Source organism: Trachurus trachurus (genome assembly GCF_905171665.1).
Source record: "Trachurus trachurus genome assembly, chromosome: 17".
NCBI lineage: Eukaryota > Metazoa > Chordata > Actinopteri > Carangiformes > Carangidae > Trachurus > Trachurus trachurus.
The window spans coordinates 19,301,887-19,322,286 of NC_139900.1; the positions used below are offsets into that span (position 1 = coordinate 19,301,887).

The following is a 20,400-nucleotide window of genomic DNA, read 5'->3' on the forward strand; positions in this document are numbered from 1 at the left end:
CTTGTGTACATCGGGGCCGTTCAGATGTAATGTCTTTTCCGCACATTACTTTCAAGGTAGACGCGCGTCATGCATGCCAAGGCGACGCAGTAGCAGCGCACATTCAGTGCGACACGCTTTTTTTCCCCGTGCACATTCGACCTGCTTCTCCCTCCGGTACAAGGTCTCGGGCTGTGTCTCTCCTACTGCCGGTGCATATTCTCATTTGTCCAGGTCATAGTATTTCAAAGGAGGTTAAATCGAGCTATAGAAGAGCTATAGAAGAGAAACACATTTCAGGACAGCCGCCGACACTGATCACTGTCTAAAGAGTTTCAAAGTTGTACAACGCAGTTCAAACCAACCCGCTGCCTCAGTGACCAAGCTTTGATAAATACAGTGTGTCCTCCCGTGTTTCAGTCGGGTCGATACTGCGGAGCTATAAAAAAATAAAATAAAAATAAAAACGCTTGTCGCGGTGGAGCTGAGAACAGCTGACATGTGGTCACAGTCTCACAGTGCAACATTCATAATATAAACTTTAACTTCAAAGCTCCCTGTCTGACCTGTCTCTGAACATCACGGGGCAACATGGAGATGCTTGTGTGACAGGTTATTGAGTTTTCTTAATGTTAAAACATTAATAAAAGGAAAAATATTTGGTGTTTTTACTGTTCTCAAATGTAAAAATGGGTCATGTTGGACCCTCAACATTATTTAAGGCTTAAACTGCCTGCTACTTAAACATTTTTCATTGTGCTCCTAAAGTAAACAAACAAATCTTAGTGTAGAGCCCTGTATGTATGTAATCTTCAGCTTTTTATACTGAGCGAAATTACTTTTCGTTTACGTTTACTGCTCATCAATACCCCCACCCCAGGGCCTTTGCCACCCCGGTCTCAAAAAAACCCAGGCAAAATCAGATTGGACCTGTAATCAGATCTGATACAGAGCTGTCTTTCCTGATTTTTGTTAAGGCAAAGAGCCAGTTACAACATTAAAAATTAGTCTACAGGGTTAGGATTATAGGCTAAATAAGTACTTTATTTGTTTGAAAATGACATTTTCACCAAAACTGCTGAATTTTTATTGTGCAACTAAAAATTGTTGTGTACTACTAAATTTTTCAGCATGGTAGCACAGTGCTACTTGGAAAAAAGCTTAGCGTCAAGCCCTGAACTGCAAACAGTGGTGAGTGACAATAGAGAGATCTCACAGCTGCGACCTTGGCCTTGTCTTGCCTTGCTGCAGACAACAGCTGCAGCTCTTTATTCTCCCTCTTGAAATGTATTTCACACCCTATCACTTGACAGACTGTTGTTGAGGTTCAGAGCTCAGGATGTTTAACGTCCCACAAATCCTCCTGTGTGTTAGCCCACCTTATTTAATTTCAGAATGTACAGGCACAATGATAAATACGTCTGTCCTGAAAGAAACACACATAAAGATAAAGAACAGTGGATCTAATTAAGTATTCAGTATTAGTATTCTGATAAGTGATTCCTCCTGAAAAATACAATGTGAAGACAAAATATTTTAAGACATAAAAGTTATGTTTTTTAAAAGTATCATAAACACACACAATTAATTTTAATATATTTAGGTATTCTTAAAGTCCCTCGGTTCATTTTATTTCCGACTTAGCCTACTGGAACAGAATCAAATTACTTAATAGACTGTAGCCTGCCCTTGTTCCCTCACTTCCTGGCTCCCCCTTTCTTTGTCATGGTCCAATTGTTCACAAGGTGACAGCAACAAATAGCAGCACTAGGCTCTACCCAATTTAGAGAATGCTTTTTGTGACAGGCAACCTGGATGCAATTTCTCTGATATTCATCCCCATATTTGGTTGACTAACAACCTTTATTAATGGGGAGGGAGCGTGGTGTCAGCCACTGGATCTATCATTTCACTTGACAAAGGTTGACGGTCAACGGTAAGAAAAGCCCCGGTCGAGTCAGGAACAGATACATTGTACATTAGTTCATTCAATTTGTATAGCATTTAAGATGTTAAAATTACTCTCAAGTAACCTAAACAGGGGTTAGTTGTAGGTAGTTAGTGATAGTTTAGTGAGAGGATTCATTGTGTTTCTGCGTGTTTTTTTTACTTGTCATAATTAATTAATGACACAATAATATATTTGTTTTGCTTCTGTCTGCTTGATATAAATAGCACAGATCCCAGTTTCCTGTGAAGTCAAACCCAGCACCTCAGGTAAAATTACTGTATTATGGAATAGAGCAATTTAAGATTCTTGCATTTCTGTTTAATACATAGCAGGAACAAATTCATGAATTATGAAAACCTAATCCTGACATTTTGATATACAGTACAGTAGTTGTATAAGACCTAGGTCAGCCAATTTCCCCTCATGTAAAAATTCCTCTGTTTATAAGTTTACTGCTGAACATATTCATTTAGGGTTAGTTATCTGTTATGTTCTTTCCAGGTTGATCATCTAATTTGTTTCAGCATTTTTCAGTCAGACGTAGATGGACTGAAAAATATGTTTTATTCTTGAAAGGTTAAAAAATGGGGGATGCTCAAATGGCAGAATTTGGGCCGGCGGCGTTTTTTCTTCGGAAGTCTGATATGGAGCGTCTAGAAGCCCAAACTCGTCCATTCGACATCAAGAGGGCGTGCTTTGTAACTGACCCTGAGGTTGAGTACGTCAAAGCTATCATCTCCAGTCGAGAGGGTGACAAAGTCACTGCTGAAACAGAATTTGGAAAGGTAGATAAAAATTAATCTTTGGATGAAAGCTGATGATCATAGTTCTAGAGAGAAAGGCAACTGGTTTGACTTTGATCTCTTACTGTAAAATGCATAATTGTCTTTTGTAGACTGTAACAGTAAAGGACTGTGATTGCCACCCTCAAAACCCGCCTAAGTTTGATAAAATTGAAGACATGGCAATGTTCACCTTCCTCCATGAGCCCGCTGTGCTGTTCAACCTCAAAGAGCGTTACGCAGCATGGATGATCTACGTAAGAAAACCTTTTACAGCATCTGTTAATATGCTTCCTGTGTCCTTATTAAGAAGAAACATATTATTTTAACTCTTCTCTTACTATGACAGACCTACTCTGGGCTGTTCTGTGTGACTGTCAACCCCTACAAGTGGCTGCCAGTCTACAACCAAGAAGTGGTTGTTGCCTACAGAGGAAAGAAGAGGACTGAAGCTCCTCCTCATATCTTCTCCATCTCTGACAACGCCTATCAGTACATGTTGTCAGGTACTTGATCCTTTTATCCAGCTCATTATAAAATATACCATTACATAGCTGTGCCAATTTTAATTGATATTCATTTTAATTCTCTTAATGACAGACAGAGAAAACCAGTCAGTCCTTATCACGTAAGTCACAGTCAACAGAATCTCTTTAGTATTTAAAGGTCATGGGTTCTGACATAACATTTTCTGTCTCCTCTACTCAGTGGAGAATCCGGTGCTGGAAAGACTGTCAACACCAAGCGTGTCATTCAGTACTTTGCCAGCATCGCAGCTGCTCCAATGAAAAAAGATGCAGCTGCTGAGAAAAAGGTTTGTATTGTGTACAGTGTGTATTTCTTAATACTTACTTTTCCAAAATTAACAGGGAATCTGAAGTTTTGTCATTATTTAACAAAATCAGGGAACCCTGGAGGATCAAATCATCCAGTGTAACCCTGCTCTGGAGGCCTTTGGTAATGCCAAGACCATCAGGAATGACAACTCCTCTAGATTTGTGAGTGTCTGTGACTGGCCACTTCACTATCATTATTCTGACAGTTGATTTTTTCATACTAGAAATACAACTTCTTTTCCTTTTAGGGTAAATTTATCAGAATTCATTTTGACAACCGAGGAAAACTGGCCTCTGCTGACATTGAGACTTGTAAGTAGAACTAAATCCATGCATACCTTCATTTGCTAAAGGTCTTGTCCTTAATTAGGTTATGTATATCATGCCTCCAACAGATCTTCTGGAAAAATCTCGTGTGACCTACCAGCTCAAAGCTGAGAGGGACTATCACATTTTTTATCAGATCTTGTCTCAGCAAAAGCCTGAACTCCTGGGTAAGCACGTTGTATATGTGTGACATATGGCTGGAACTGCACCAGTGCATGCATTGTATTGTGTGCATTGTATCATAAAGAAAACTTGCTATTTTGCCAATTATCTTTTCAGAGATGTTACTCATCACCAACAACCCCTATGATTACGCCTTCATCTCCCAAGGACAGACAACTGTAACTTCTATTGATGATCGTGACGAGCTGATGGCAACTGATGTGAGATACAAATGTTTAGCCAACCATCAATTTACCACAAAGTAATAAAGTACCCAAATTACAAATTGGTTTTCTATTAGGATGCGTTTGATGTGCTGGGCTTCACTCAAGAAGAGAAGAACAGCATTTACAAGCTGGTTGGTGCTGTCATGCATCAAGGCAACATGAAGTTTAAGCAGAAGCAGCGAGAGGAGCAGGCAGAGGCTGATGGCACTGAAGGTAAGAGAATCTGTTACACTATGCGTAATGGGTATTACAAGGAGACAAGCACCAAAGAAGGCTATAACCTTGACTGAAACTGTAGTGGTCAATACTATTCTCTTTGGAAATTAATAGCCTTTTTGAGGACTTTCCAATGCGAATTCAATAGGCAAACTAAAAATGTGGACTGACTCCATGCCCTAAATCCAACAGGAAGTCAGCCATTCTAAATGTACTCTGCAACACTCTCTCCCCATGTTAACTATTTGTCAAACCTTTACAAACTCCTCCTAGAGAATGAATGAATTCTGAATGAAAAAGGAAATTGGTATACTATACAGGACATAACATTGTCATAGAGCAAGCCTCTGACGTTGGTTTTAAGGTCTTTTGAGCTTTTGCATTTGTTGCTATGAGACAAAAATGTGAACAAATGAAGGATTCAATTTCAAGTTCAAGTTTAACTTTATTATCCTCAATGAGGAAATTCACATGGTCATTGCACAGCTCATGTCAGATAGATAAAAAAAAAGGGATACATAAATACATACAATACTGTACATACATAAGAATATCCGCAGGCCAATTCAACATTATCTGCTGTTGAGCAGTGTTGAATAGGAGGTTCTGGTTATAAGGGTTGGATAGTACTCGCCCTGGGGTGTCGGTCAAAACACACTGGACAGGAGGCAGGATGCAGCTTTAACTCTTTACTGTAGTAGTATATTCTTTAGTACAGCACAACAGTACAGCAGACCCACCGAATGTATGGCAAGTCAGGTAAATGCAGGTTCGTGTGAATATGTGTGTGAGTGTGTGGTCTGCAATAGAAAGAAATAAACATGAATCAGCTTACTATTGGTTACAGGAATAATAATCTCAGTCATTACACTGATCAGGTTACAGATAAACATAAAGTCTATTCCAACTGTATAAAGTTATATTCACATTCAAACAGGAATATCACATGTACTATTAGCGGCATAGCGGGAACGGCCGCAACACTAATTATTAGCCGGATTAGCGATAGCTTCACATGAAATATTAATCATTCATAATCACAGGAAAATAACACATAACTTACTGTCTGTTCATCTACGCACACAGGAACAGGGCCGTCAGAATAACGGAGGAGACAGCCAGTGCAGCAATAAGTCCCGCTCGCAACTCGAGCAATAAAAGGAAAAAAGGAGCATAAACTACTGTTTACCGCCGATCTCGCAGGTCACGTCTCATTCGGGTGCGCTCGTACGCGCTCGTGCGTTCTCGGATGCGCTCGTGCCAGGTGCGGCACTTATAGCCTTTATTACAAGCAGTCTGCTCTGTTTGTATGTGGCCGAAGCAAAGGGGCAGTTGTGGGTCTGAGAAGTGAAGCTCACTTCCGCGTTCAAAAAACTGCAATCCCCCCGGCTTCCTCTGGGGGCTGGTGTCAGAAGGGAGCATTCCCCATAGACCCCCATGTTAAAATCGCCGATTTTACATCCTCAGTAAACATGTTAAAAGCCTGGTGTCAGAACGTTTCTTTGGAGATGATCTGAGACTTGTCTGAATGAACATTTTTGCATGTTGAGTTTCAGGCCAGCGTCAGTCAAGCGTTGCAGGACTGCACGTAGTTTCCTGTTTTGCTCATCCAGAGAAGGTCCAGTTACAATGACATCATCGAGGTAGTTGCGTACTCAAGACAGACCATTTAACACAGTTTCCATCATCTTCTGGAACGCAGATGGAGCAGAGGCCAAACCATAGGGAACACGACAATAGCGGAAGAGTTATGAGTAATAAAGGCAGTCAGGTCACGACTGTCTTTGTGCAGTGGCAGTTGGTGGTATGCTGAGGCCAAATCTATGGTGGAGAACACCGAGGCACCCCTGAGCTCACTCAAAAGCTCTTCAATGTGGGGCAAAGGGTGACTATCAGCAACAATGGCCTTGTTAGGTTCACGGAGATCAATGCATAGTCTTATTTTGCCTCCTTTTATTGTTGTTACCACTATTGGGGAAATCCAGGGTGAAGCATCTATTTGTTCAATTATGCCTTCCTTTAACATCATGTCAAGTTCATCAGAGACAGCCTGACGCACAGCAAAGGGTAGTCGTCATAGTCTTTGCTGCACTGGTACTGCATCCTCACGTACCTTTACTTTATGCACAAATCCTGTGACGCAGCCGAATGATGAGTTAGCATTGGTTGTTTCCATCACAGGTGCAGCTGCAGTAGGTGAAGGCTGGTCAGTGGCAGCTTGGTTTAAGTTTATGAGTGAATGTCCAGTTCAGCGCCCTGATAAGGTCCATCCCCAGCAGAGCAGAACCTCCACGAACCACATACAGGAAAGCAGGAGCAGTTGTAGAGTCCATGGAAACAGTAGCTCTTAAACATCCAGGCACTGGGATATTCTCCTTTAAGTAGGTGACAAGCTTAACTTCTGGGAGAGTAAGGGGACATGCAGAGAAATGTCTGTTGTATAAAGTCTCTGGTATGATGGAAACTGATGAGCCTGTATCCACCAGCAGTTCACATGTTGCAGACTCTCCTGAAGCAGTTTCAATAGTCACATTGCACTGTATCCTGTCGGTAGCATTAGCGAGGTCTGAGCTTGTCATTAGCACAATTACTTCGGGCACCACCTTTCTCACTTGTTTAGCTGAGCGGCAAACTTTTGAGAAGTGTCCAGTCTTACCACAACTGTTGCATTTAGCTTGTGAAGCTGGGCAGTCTGTTGCATTAGCCAGGTGTGTAGTTGCTCCCACAGACTGTAAAAAGAATGGACGTAGCACTCGTGACGTCACCCATTGGTTTTGGGGAGTCGTTTTTGTGACTCAAATATGGTGGCCTGAACAGCGCCATGTTGGATTGGCCGGCCGAGAACCCGCCCACTGGCCTCAAAGCAGGCCACGGACCGCTCCGGACCTGTCACTCAACGTTTCCGTGCCCTAATTGGCCAGAATTTTAACCTAATAACAGTAAAACGGTAGAGTAAAAAAAAATTCACCCCCCTCAGTGTGTGTGCGGGGGTAGAAACTATTGATTGAGACAAAAAAACGTGCTGACACCAGGCTTTTAACATGTTTATTGAGGATGTAAAGTCGGCGATTTTAACATGGGGGTCTATGGAGAATGCTGCTTTCTGACACCAGCCCCCAGAGGAAGCCGAGGGGATTGCAGTTTTTTGAACGCGGAAGTGGGCTTCACTTCTCAGACCGACAACTGCCCCCTTGGTTGCTCCACATCTATAACAGGTCCGCTGCTTCTGCTGCACCCTCTGTGGTGGTCTGTTTGTAGCAGGGTCAGAGCAGTACGATGCCACCTAGTGACGGACACAAAACAATCTAATTGCTGTTGGCACAAAATATTTGCCGTATCTCACAGTTCTGATTTTTTGCTGGAGGATTCTGCCGCCTGGCCTGCCACTCCTTTGGGACCTTAGATGGAGAGGGTGCGTGTGATCATTCAAGATCTGATCAGCCTTTTTTAAAATCAGCTCCTTATACAGTTGGGTTGCCGATGGCTGATCGATCCCGATGATCTTACTCGCTGTCTTAATCACGTTGTAGTTTGGCTTGATCGTGGGCACACATATTTCCAAAAGTACAGAGGAGGCCAAAGGTCAGAACACTGTGCAGGACAGTTTTATAGAACATTTGGAGGATACGTCGATCTATCCTGAAATAGCTCAACCTTCTAAGGAAGAACAGCCTCTGCTGTAGATTCCTGGGCTTACTCATCGCAAGATCATTGAATTTAAGTTGGTTATCTATTTCAACAATATTTATAGGTTGAGACCCTCTGGATTTGCTCACCATTTATGTTAGAGGAGGGGACGATTATCTTTCTTTTACTAAAATCAATGACCATCTCTTTGGTCTTTTTGGTGTTGACCTCCAGGAAGTGGTCTGAGCACCACTGAATAAAACCCTCAAAAAAACCCTCCACAGATGCTCTTTCAGATTTTAAAAATCCAACTAAGCCTGTATCATCTGCATATTTAAAAAATGTATGCTCAGAAGAAGCTGCTTGACAATTATTTGTATATAAAGTATATAACACTGGGGACAAAACACACCCTTGAGGAGCACTGGTGTTGATGATCTTTGGTGATGAGAGAGCTGAATTGAACCTCACTCACTGACTACGGTTGGTCAGAAAATCATAGATCCACAAAATAATTTTAGAGTTTACGCTGAAATCCATCAATTTGTTCACTAGCAAATTGCGATTGTATTGTGTTGAAAGCACTACTGAAATCTACAAACCACTTTAACCAAGTTATTTACACATTCAAGGTGCTCATAGATGTTGTTTACCAGAGTCAGTAGTGCATCCTCAACCCCTCTCTGCCCAATAGGCAAATTGATTGGGGTGAAACAGTTGACAGAAGTTCTTTCAGGACAATTTTTTCAAAACATTTCATTGCTGCAGATGTAAGGGCAACTGGTCGCAGATCATTTAATTCCTTTGGTCTATTATTTTTGGGAACTGGCACAATCGTGGCTGCTTTCTACAGATTTGGTATTACCCCGCGCCCGGTGCTTCTGCCTCTGCCTGTGTCACAAGTTCATGAATTAGGGCAGCTTGTGTGTCGGCGGAGGGAGCGATATAAACAATAAAGAGTCTGATTTGATGTATCTTCTGTGGCAGATAGTATGGCCTCAGATATTGTTTGGGCAGTTGGCACCATGTCATCTGGAATACCTGTGCTTTACATTTAACACCAGGTAATGTTAAAATTATAATTTTGAGGCTGCATTAACCGACCACGTAAATGGAAATGGAAATCTGTGTAACTGTCAAATATACAGTATTTACGGTAGTTTCAAGGTATTTGCAAAGTGTCAAATATCTTAATTAACAGTATATCCGCTTTACAGTAAATGGAATCCTGTCACAGTAATGTATCTTCCAAAGAGTTTTTGTGTTGCAAATACTTGTGTTTTCTAGGAGACAGGATTATTCAGAGAGCTTGATGAGAGGGCTTGCTGCATGTATGTTACTTACACAGGGCTTAAAGTAAAAAAAAATCCTGAGCCTGAACTTTTTTCCAAGGAGCAGGGTGCACTCGATCCGAGCCTACACATTATAGGCAATTTAGAAAACAACTTTTTGGCATTGTGCTTGGTAATGTACACAGGGTTCATACACATTTTCACCAACAAATTTCCATGACTTTCCCATGACTTGGCAACAAGTTTCTATGCTATGTAAAAACTATGTCAAAAATAAAATAAAAACAAAATGTGGAAATGTCAAAAAATAGATCTAATGACAATGGGCTTTATGCACAGCTCCACTACTTCCTGAGCTCAAGCCAGCTTCATTATTACATACAGACAAACTGACAAACCCCCCCCCCCCCCCCCCCCCCCCCGCCCCGGGACAGAGCGGAGCAGCAGCGGACAACACACACACCAACGTACATACACAATACCGTGTATATTACAAGGAAATGCGTACAGTAGATAACCGTGGCATTTTTACAGCGCGGTTGTTTACATCCTCATGCACAACAGGAATGCATTTATTGAACAAAATAAAAAAAAATAAAAACATAAAAAAGGGCACTTTTTAATACGGGGCAAAAAGGGCAGGGGCTCAAGCACCCTTTGGGCCCTATGTGTGCACGTGCCTGCATTCAAGGGCCCGTTTCCTCTGCTACGGGGCGTGGGGGGGGCACGTCCGTGCAGCGTTGCGCTGCGGACATGCACGGAAAAAAAAAAAACGAAATGGAATGCGCACCGTTACGTCCGCTTGGACCACCAGGTTCGTTTGTGCCGACGTCAACAGTGGCAAGAGACCCGACTCTACTTGGCATATCACTGCCTCCAGCGAGTGACTGAGTCACGTCACCAAGCTCATACAGTACGCACAGGCAGGCCAGGGTTGTCTTGCATACGACACATTTAGCTTTGTCTTTGTCCTCCGTCTTCTCCAGCCATGAACTTCTCTGTGTGCAGCCAAATATTGTGTGTGTGTGTTTTTTTTTTTTTTCTGAAATTTTCAAACGCCGGAGATCCGGCACGGGGCCGGAATACTTTAAGCCCTGCTTACATGTGTCCTAATTTTCTCAGATGCTGACAAAGTCGCGTATCTTCAGGGCCTGAACTCTGCTGACCTCATCAAAGGTCTCTGTCACCCAAGAGTCAAAGTAGGAAATGAATGGGTCACCAAGGGACAAAGTGTTGATCAGGTAAAGAGTTTAATAAGACCTTATTAAAATATAGTTTGACTGAATAAATATTCAAAGTTTAGTTTCAAAGATAGTAATAATTTTCTTTCTCAGGTGTACTATGCTATTAGTGCACTGTCAAAGTCAGTGTATGAGAAGATGTTTCTTTGGATGGTGGTCAAGATTAACCAAACCCTGGACACCAAGCAGCCCCGCCAGTACTTCATTGGTGTGCTGGACATTGCTGGATTTGAGATCTTTGATGTGAGTTTAGTGTTATCGTAGTAGTAGGGGTAATGTAATGTTAATTTATTCAACATTTTTGTTTCATTGCATTTCCTGAGTTAATGGTAACTTGCTTTGTCATTACAGTTCAACACCTTTGAGCAGCTGTGCATCAACTTCACCAATGAAAAACTGCAACAGTTTTTCAACCACCACATGTTTGTGCTGGAGCAGGAAGAGTACAAGAAAGAGGGCATTGAATGGGTCTTCATTGACTTTGGTATGGATTTGCAGGCCTGTATTGACCTGATTGAAAAGGTGAGATAATGGACTATTAGACAGACACAAAAAAAGTTAATAAAAATGTGGTCTTTTTCTAAATCTCTCATATTTTATATCCTCAGCCCATGGGTATTATGTCCATCCTTGAAGAGGAGTGCATGTTCCCAAAAGCCTCTGATTCCACATTTAAAGCTAAGCTCTATGACAACCATCTGGGGAAATCCAACAACTTCCAGAAGCCCAGGATTGTCAAAGGGAGACCAGAGGCTCATTTCTCTCTGGTTCACTATGCCGGAACTGTTGATTATAATATCAACAACTGGCTGGTGAAGAACAAGGATCCACTGAATGAGACGGTGGTTGGATTGTACCAGAAGTCTAACCTCAAGCTTCTCTCTATCCTCTTTGCAAATTATGCTGGAGCTGAATCAGGTATGGTGACACTACCTAATAAGCCCAGTCTCACAAAGTGGCATATGAATAACACACCTTTGTCCTTAACTTTTGTGGTATCACTGCACATCCTTTTATTTTTGTGTGCCATTCAATGGTACATAATGTCTCAACCACTCCTTGTCTAAGAAGAACCTGATCTTTATTTAACTAATCAAAATGTAATTATACTTAAGCTATGGCCTATGTTATGCATAGCTGGGAATGTGCCACTTTGAGTGTAAGGTGGGTGTAGGCTTGCCATACTGTACATTGGCAGAGTTACAGCTCCGCACATGCCCCACCTCTTTGCCCATTTTTGGATTAGCCGGGTGTTAGGTGGACTCAGGCACTGTCAAAATAACATCAGAGTCTCTGAGAATCTATACAGTCTATGGTTGAGTGACAAATAAGATTATGCTGCAATACATAATACACAAAAAGTGTACAATGTATAGACATGATGCATGAAATGTCCTAACATTATGATTATCATCTTCATATAAACTGAATTAGTGTTTGATTGTTTTTTTTATTTAGCTCAGGAAGGAGGAGGAGGCAAGGGCAAAGGTGGTAGCAAGAAGAAAGGATCTTCCTTCCAAACTGTATCAGCTTTGCACAGGGTAAGATACTTGCATACATTTTTTTCATTCATATGTTCAAATATTGTTTCAGGTCTAATTTACATGGAGCATGATTATGCACCTATTTTGTGTAAAATACAAAAGTCTAGAGGAAAGATGGATCTACAATTTCCCTGGGATATTCAACATTATGCGTTTCAAAACCTGCAGGAAAATCTGAACAAGCTGATGACCAACTTGAGGTCTACTCACCCTCACTTTGTGCGCTGCCTCATCCCCAATGAGACCAAGACTCCTGGGGCCATGGAGAATCCTCTGGTGATGCACCAGCTGCGCTGTAACGGTGTGCTGGAAGGCATCAGGATCTGCAGGAAGGGCTTCCCCAACAGGATCCTATACGGAGATTTCAAACAGAGGTTTGCATATGTTGAACAAACAACATTTATGATTATCAAAGTAAACCAATGATAGTCTTTTAAGAAATGCTGACAAGACACTACACAACATGTAAAATTTGTATTTTGTGTCAAAGATATCGTATTTTGAACCCTAATGCCATTCCTGAGGGGCAGTTCATTGACAACAAGAAGGCTGCAGAGAAACTCTTGGGTTCACTGGACATCGACCACACCCAGTACAAACTGGGACACACCAAGGTCTGTCTTTATTCAGATAAAGTGCATTTTGCATAATAGATATGCTGAATAATAATCTAAACAGATAAATAAATAACCATTGATTTATTTATTGTCAGTAGTTAAATCAAAGACAAGTGAAGCAGATTCTACTTTTATTAAAAAGGTGTTCTTCAAAGCCGGACTGCTGGGTCAGCTAGAGGAGATGCGAGATGATCGACTAGCACTTATTATCACTGGCATTCAATCCCGGTCACGAGGCCTGTTGGCAAGAATTGAATTCCAAAAGATTGTTGAACGCAGGTAACTTTGTACAGCATATCCAAACTTTGACAAAGTCAAATTAATTTGTACACTGTATACACTGCTTCTGACACACAAACCAAGCAAGTAAAACTTCCGCAAAAAGAGTGTGTAAATTGAGAACATTTGCACAATCGGGGTAAACCTAGAAAATACAACAGACAATAACAATCCATTATCCACAGGGATGCTCTACTTGTCATCCAGTGGAACGTCCGTGCTTTCATGGGGGTCAAGAATTGGCCCTGGATGAAGATGTACTTCAAGATTAAACCTCTGCTGAGGTCAGCAGAGACTGAGAAGGAGATGGCCAACATGAAGGAAGAATTCTTGAAGCTGAAAGAGGCTTATGCAAAATCAGAAGCCCGCAGGAAGGAACTTGAAGAAAAAATGGTCTCTCTTCTCCAAGAGAAGAATGACCTGCAGCTCCAAGTGCAAACTGTATGTAAACCTGTTAGAATTACAAATTACCTTAAAGGGCCAGAGGCCTTGCACAATTTAATACTGCGCCCTTTCAACAACAACAGGAACAAGATAATCTGGGTGATGCTGAAGAAAGATGTGAAGGGTTGATCAAGAACAAGATTCAGCAGGAGGCAAAACTTAAAGAGCTGACAGAAAGACTGGAGGATGAGGAGGAGATGAATTCTGAGCTGACAGCTAAGAAGAGGAAGCTGGAGGACGAGTGCTCTGAGTTAAAGAAGGACATCGATGACTTAGAGTTAACTTTGGCCAAAGTGGAGAAAGAGAAGCATGCCACGGAGAACAAGGTATTATAAACACTAATGTCAATAAAAAATCATTTGTGTCCAAAATATAGTCTGTGTTTAAGTCCTTGATGAAAATGTTTTCTGGCAATAGGTAAAGAACCTGACTGAAGAAATGGCTGCTCTGGATGAAATCATTGCCAAGTTGACCAAGGAAAAGAAAGCCTTACAGGAAGCTCATCAGCAAACACTGGATGACCTGCAGAGTGAAGAAGACAAAGTCAACACACTCACCAAGGCTAAAACCAAGCTGGAGCAGCAAGTGGATGATGTAAGAATTTACACAAGCAGGTGTCTATTTTACATTTTAAAAATGACAAATGACAATTGAAAAGGAATAACTATTCATTACCATCCACAGCTTGAAGGATCCCTGGAGCAAGAGAAGAAAGTTCGTATGGATCTTGAGAGAGCAAAACGGAAGCTTGAGGGAGACCTTAAGTTGGCTCAAGAGAGCCTCATGGACCTGGAAAATGATAAGCAGCAACTCGAAGAGAGGCTGAAAAAGTAAAAAAAAAAAAAAAAAAAAAAAAAGTGTGCACTTTAAAAGATACAAATACATTTTAAACCATGTATGAGCTGTTATGTTCAATTCTTGTCATCCACAGGAAAGATTTTGAAATCAGTCAACTCAATGGGAAAATAGAAGATGAACAAGCAATGTGTGCCCAGCTCCAGAAAAAACTGAAGGAGTTGCAGGTAATATTTCAAAAATTGTAAAGTAAACTGAGCAGGCTACAACCTGGAAAAAAAATGTCATGACCACAATGACTACAATGAAATTGAAAAAGGAATGACTTTGATTTTGGTCTAGGCCCGCATTGAAGAGCTGGAAGAAGAGCTTGAGGCAGAGCGAGCTGCCCGAGCCAAGGTGGAGAAGCAAAGAGCAGACTTGTCCAGGGAGCTGGAGGAGATCAGTGAGAGGCTGGAGGAGGCTGGTGGAGCAACAGCTTCCCAAATTGAGATGAACAAGAAGAGGGAGGCTGAGTTCCAGAAACTCCGCAGAGACCTTGAAGAGGCCACTCTGCAGCATGAAGCCACCGCTGCCACACTCAGGAAGAAACAGGCCGACAGTGTGGCTGACCTGGGGGAGCAGATTGACAACCTGCAGAGAGTCAAGCAGAAACTGGAGAAGGAGAAGAGTGAGCTCAGACTGGAACTGGATGATGTGGTCTCAAATATGGAGCAGATTGTAAAGGCTAAGGTAAATAACATTTTAGCTTTTAAGATGTGAAAACTATCATTGTAAAATGTGTTGACATTTTATCCCCCCATGAATTCCTCTCAAGCACTACTAAATGTACAAGATTTACTGCTTTTTCTTTTCAGAATAATTTGGAAAAAATGTGCCGGTCTCTGGAGGACCAGATGAATGAATACAAGACAAAGTCAGATGAGGGACAACGAACCATCAATGACTTCACCATGCAGAAAGCAAAGCTTCAAACTGAGAATGGTTTGTGGAAGATCTATTTGATTTGATTTTGATTTTATGGATATTACAGAGTACTCATTATATTTATCAATCAAACTTAGGTGAGCTTTCAAGGCAGCTTGAGGAAAAAGACTCCTTGGTGTCTCAACTTACCAGAGGAAAACAGTCCTACACTCAGCAAATTGAAGATCTCAAAAGACAGCTGGAGGAGGAAATCAAGGTGGAGAACATGAAAACTGGACATCATTTTGTACAGACTTAATATTAATACAAGAGAAACATTAAACTATGTTTTTGATTTAGGCCAAGAATGCACTAGCCCATGCAGTGCAGTCTTCTCGTCATGACTGTGACCTGCTCAGGGAGCAGTTTGAGGAGGAGCAGGAGGCCAAGGCTGAACTGCAGCGTGGCATGTCTAAGGCCAACTCTGAGGTGGCTCAGTGGAGAACAAAGTACGAAACTGATGCCATCCAGAGGACTGAGGAACTAGAGGAGGCCAAGTGAGTAAAACATAACCTTTTCTTGAATAATGTGGAATTCTTTCAAAAGCAATTAAAAGCTAAATCAATTCAAATACAATTTAGGAAAAAGCTGGCTCAGCGTCTGCAGGATGCTGAGGAGGCTGTTGAAGCAGTGAATGCTAAATGTTCTTCTCTGGAGAAGACCAAACACAGACTGCAGAATGAGATTGAAGATCTCATGGTTGATGTGGAAAGGTCAAATGCTGCTGCTGCTGCTCTGGACAAGAAGCAAAGAAACTTTGATAAGGTACAATTTAAAAAAATAATAATTTTCTTTTCCATGAACAATCTAAGAGTAATGACATAAGCACAAATGTGTCAGGTCTTAGCTGGTCTTTCTGTTCAATGCAGGTTTTGTCTGAGTGGAAACAGAAGTATGAGGAGTCTCAAACAGAACTGGAGAGTTCTCAGAAGGAGGCCAGGTCTCTGAGCACGGAGCTCTTTAAACTGAAGAACTCCTATGAAGAATCTCTTGAACATCTGGAGACCATGAAGAGAGAGAATAAGAATCTGCAGGGTAAGGGTAACACCAAATCCCTATTAAAGGGACAATGAGGAGTTTTCGAAAGCAAAGTGTTTCCACAATACATTTCCCATGAACCTCCGCATGCACGGTAAAATTCTTGGACTGGCACAAGACGGACGAAAGCGAAAACATTTGCCAAGAATGTTTTCATTCATCAAGAATCAAAGTCAGAGGTTCCAAGACGATCAGATACCGTCGTAGTTCCGACCACAAACGGCGATCCGGCTGCGTTATTCCCATGACGAAACCTAAAGTAGGAAATGCTGGGCGAGCCGACCACTAAATAATAATAACAAAATAACGATAAAGACAGAACGATATATTTATCGAAAATGGACCCATTATCAAGTGTGAGTAACATAGATTCAACCACATTAACTCTTTCACTGCCAAAGACGAGTTATCTCGTCTTAGCGAATCCAAGCGTAGTCTGCCAAAGACGAGATAACTCGTCTTAGCGTTTTTTTAATGGCAACGCCATGTTGAATGTCTTGCCCTACTCCTCTGTGAAGATCAGACTTGTATCATCAAAATAAAGTGCAGAAAAACACATTTGGATTGAGAGATATAAAAAATATAGCGTGTTTTTCCCCCCTCACGGAGCGGGCGGGTGTCTGACTGCAGCGGCGCCGCTCCGTGACACTCTGGCCGCCGGTGAGAGCTTCGGGGGCGGCAGCGGGGCTCATGGCGGCTCGGCAGCTCGTCGAAGCTCCGTGATACAAAGCACAAACGTTAGTAACAACAACCCTGTTGATCGCTCGTCGTTAGTCGTCAAGAGCGTTTGGAAAGTCGCTAGATTTTGCGAGAAATCACTCAGATAGCAGCTTGAGAATCCCGCGATCTAGTGTGGATGAGGAGCGGACGGCGCCGCGGCGAACGTGACGAGAGCTAAACGGAGCTAAAGATGGTGGGAGTGTCTGTTGTGAGCAGACTGTCTGTGGCTGTGGGTTCAGGGGGCATGTCAGCCAGAGCTGTAGGCTGTGTGTGTGTGTGTGTGTGTGTGTGTGTGTGTGTGTGTGTGTGTGTGTGTGTGTGTGTGTGTGTGTGTGTGTGTGTGTGTGTGTGTGTGTGTGTGTGTGTGTGAGACAGAGAGAGTGAGTGAGACCGCTGCCTGCTGACCAGAGGAAGCTGGATCTGATCTAAAGTGCCGTGTTTCGGCTACAAAAACCTGTCGAACTGATTTTTGCTGGAAAGTAGAGACCGTCATCTTTCCTTTGATGGGTTGAATGTGTATGTAGTAACAGTACATAATATATGGTGGGTCTATGGAAATCAGTCAAAAAGCTGGAAAATGCCTGGCAAGCTGGAGGAAGCTGCTGTGAGAATGGCTGGCAGTCAAAGAGTTAATATGAGACTTTTTTTAGAAACAAATACAAACTCCTCGCAGTCCCTTTAAAGGATTTGATCTGATAACCCAACCATTGACAATGTTGCATTTGGTTTCTCAGAGGAAATATCTGACCTCACTGAACAAATTGGTGAGGGTGGAAAGAGTATTCATGAGCTTGAGAAGATTCGAAAACAGTTGGAGCAAGAGAAGTCAGAGATACAAACAGCTCTGGAGGAAGCTGAGGTATGTTGTGTCTTGTGAAAAAACTTAAGCTCCTTAAATTGTCTGCAGCAGGTACAACCCTTCAAACAAAATGTATTTTTCTGTCTAGGCCACCCTGGAGCATGAGGAAGGGAAGATCCTCAGAGTTCAGCTTGAATTCAATCAGGTCAAAGCTGACATTGAGCGCAAGCTGGCTGAGAAGGATGAAGAGATGGAGCAAGCAAAGAGAAACCAACAGAGAGTTGTGGACACTCTTCAGAGCTCCCTTGAGGCCGAGACTCGCAGCAGGAATGAGGCCATGCGCCTGAAGAAGAAAATGGAGGGAGACCTCAATGAGATGGAGATCCAACTCAGCCAGGCCAATAGGCAGGCATCTGAGGCCCAGAAACAACTCAAATCTGTTCATGTGCATCTCAAAGTAAGACAGCATATATAAATATGGTCCTATTTCTTTCACAAACATTACTTACATTGAGGTTTTTCCCCCATCTTAAAGGAGGCTCAGCTTCAGCTTGATGAATCTATAAGAGCCCATGATGACATGAAGGAGAACATTGCCATTGTTGAGAGACGCAACAACCTGCTTCAGTCTGAGCTGGAGGAACTGAGGGCTGCTCTGGAGCAAACTGAGAGAAGCCGCAAACTTGCTGAGCAAGAGCTGCTGGATGTTAGTGAGAGGGTGCAGCTACTGCACTCACAGGTAAGATGTAGTCATTTCACCTGACACAATTCTTCCTGCTTATTGTCAACTTACTGAGAAAGCCTGTCATTAAATGTTGCCTTCAACCAGAACACCAGTCTGCTGAATCAAAAGAAGAAGCTGGAGGGTGACACAAGCCAGCTTCAGACAGAAGTAGAAGATGCAGTGCAGGAGTCCAGAAATGCAGAGGAAAAGGCCAAGAAGGCCATCACTGATGCTGCCATGATGGCAGAGGAGCTGAAGAAAGAGCAGGACACCAGCGCTCACCTGGAGCGTATGAAGAAGAACATGGAACAAACCATCAAAGACCTGCAGCACCGTCTGGATGAAGCTGAGCAGATCGCCATGAAGGGAGGCAAGAAGCAGGTGCAGAAGCTCGAGGCCAGGGTGAGTGGTTGAAATATTTGGCAAATGGCATTACCGTATTTATGTACACAAAACAAATATCTGCTCTTTGAAATGCACAGTGTTATTGGCTGACATTTGCTGTTGCTCCATCCTGCAGGTCAGGGAACTTGAAAGTGAGGTGGAAAGTGAGCAGAGAAAAGCCAGTGATGCTGTAAAGGGAGTAAGGAAGTATGAAAGACGTATAAAGGAGCTCACTTATCAGGTAACAACTGATCTAAAGAAAAATGTAAATATGACATGAAAATTATATTCAGAAATACATTTTCATTTCATGTTATTTTCATATTTCCAATTTAGACTGAAGAAGACCGTAAAAATCTAGCACGTCTTCAAGATCTGGTGGACAAGCTGCAGCTGAAAGTCAAGTCCTACAAGAGGACTTCAGAGGAGGCTGTAAGTACTATAAATTGCCAAAGTTGCACATGACCACTGAAAAGTGGTAGTGTTTGGGTAGATTACTGTAATACGTACGGTAACTACTACGTCTACAATCTTCAGCATGAACTTGAAGATCTTAAATTAACAAATTTGTTTATGTAATCTAATTTAACTTCAACAGGAGGAACAGGCTAATTCGCATCTTGGCAAGTTCCGCAAGCTGCAGCATGAGCTGGACGAGGCTGAAGAGAGAGCTGACATCGCTGAGTCTCAGGTCAACAAGATGCGCGCCAAGAGCCGTGATGTGGGCACCAAGGTTGGTACACACATAGTGTACATGTGTTTAAAAATATTTGCAAAACCCCTTCTACCAGCCATGTTGGCTGTAAGAACACCCCATAAGAGGCCGGTCTGTATCCAGATGGCAAAGGTTAAAATGACACTACTGACAACTCACTATTTATGTTGTATTTTCTTTCTTTCTTTTCAGAAAGGACATGATGAAGAGTGAAGTTCCCTCAGAAGTTATGGTCTTTGAGGCACTTTCTGCTTGTGGTGCCTCCCTAAGCATGTTGTTTGTTCAGTAGAATAAATTAAATTTACATTTGAAAACTTTCTATTTGAAAACTTTCATTTCATTTGAAAACGTGAAAAGTGATTCATACAGTATTACAGGACCGAAACTCTAAAATAGACTCCTATTTGAATTTTAATATAATAAATTACTACAATGTTTTAATTACAAAGAATACATTAATGAAATGCAAAATAACAAAGAAAAGCACAGAGAAAACACTCCCATATCTTTTGAAAAACTGTGTTTAGGTTTTTTTGTTTTGCATAATTCAAATGAACTGATCATTCTCTCATCATCTGAGTGAATTACCAAGACCAAGTCAATTCAATACTTATTATATGTTTGCTAAATATCATATAGGAAAGAAACAGACAAACAGTTCTGCTAAAACAGAATTAATCCTGGGAATCAACTATCCTATTCATTAAAATTATTTATTTTCATAGATTCCGGTTT

The 20,400-nt window shown here is 41.9% G+C and overlaps 1 protein-coding gene across 1 annotated transcript; it reads left to right on the plus strand.

The window, feature by feature from the left end:
* Positions 1–1,730: 1,730 nt before the first annotated feature.
* LOC311000700 (myosin-7-like) lies at positions 1,731–20,066 on the plus strand. Its single transcript, XM_083991473.1, has 39 exons — positions 1,731–1,915; positions 2,155–2,196; positions 2,507–2,715; positions 2,826–2,969; positions 3,062–3,218; positions 3,313–3,340; positions 3,421–3,526; positions 3,618–3,710; positions 3,797–3,860; positions 3,944–4,042; positions 4,155–4,258; positions 4,339–4,477; positions 10,522–10,640; positions 10,734–10,883; positions 10,992–11,162; positions 11,249–11,558; positions 12,099–12,181; positions 12,353–12,558; positions 12,675–12,798; positions 12,944–13,080; positions 13,266–13,521; positions 13,608–13,850; positions 13,942–14,118; positions 14,209–14,354; positions 14,456–14,546; positions 14,662–15,051; positions 15,177–15,303; positions 15,384–15,502; positions 15,586–15,782; positions 15,867–16,050; positions 16,155–16,320; positions 17,778–17,902; positions 17,991–18,299; positions 18,378–18,581; positions 18,672–18,968; positions 19,087–19,191; positions 19,287–19,382; positions 19,549–19,683; positions 19,858–20,066. The coding sequence occupies exons 3-39, from the start codon at positions 2,515–2,517 to the stop codon at positions 19,876–19,878; spliced, it is 5,823 nt and encodes a 1,940-aa protein (XP_083847599.1). The 5' UTR covers positions 1,731–1,915; positions 2,155–2,196; positions 2,507–2,514; the 3' UTR covers positions 19,879–20,066.
* Positions 20,067–20,400: the final 334 nt, after the last annotated feature.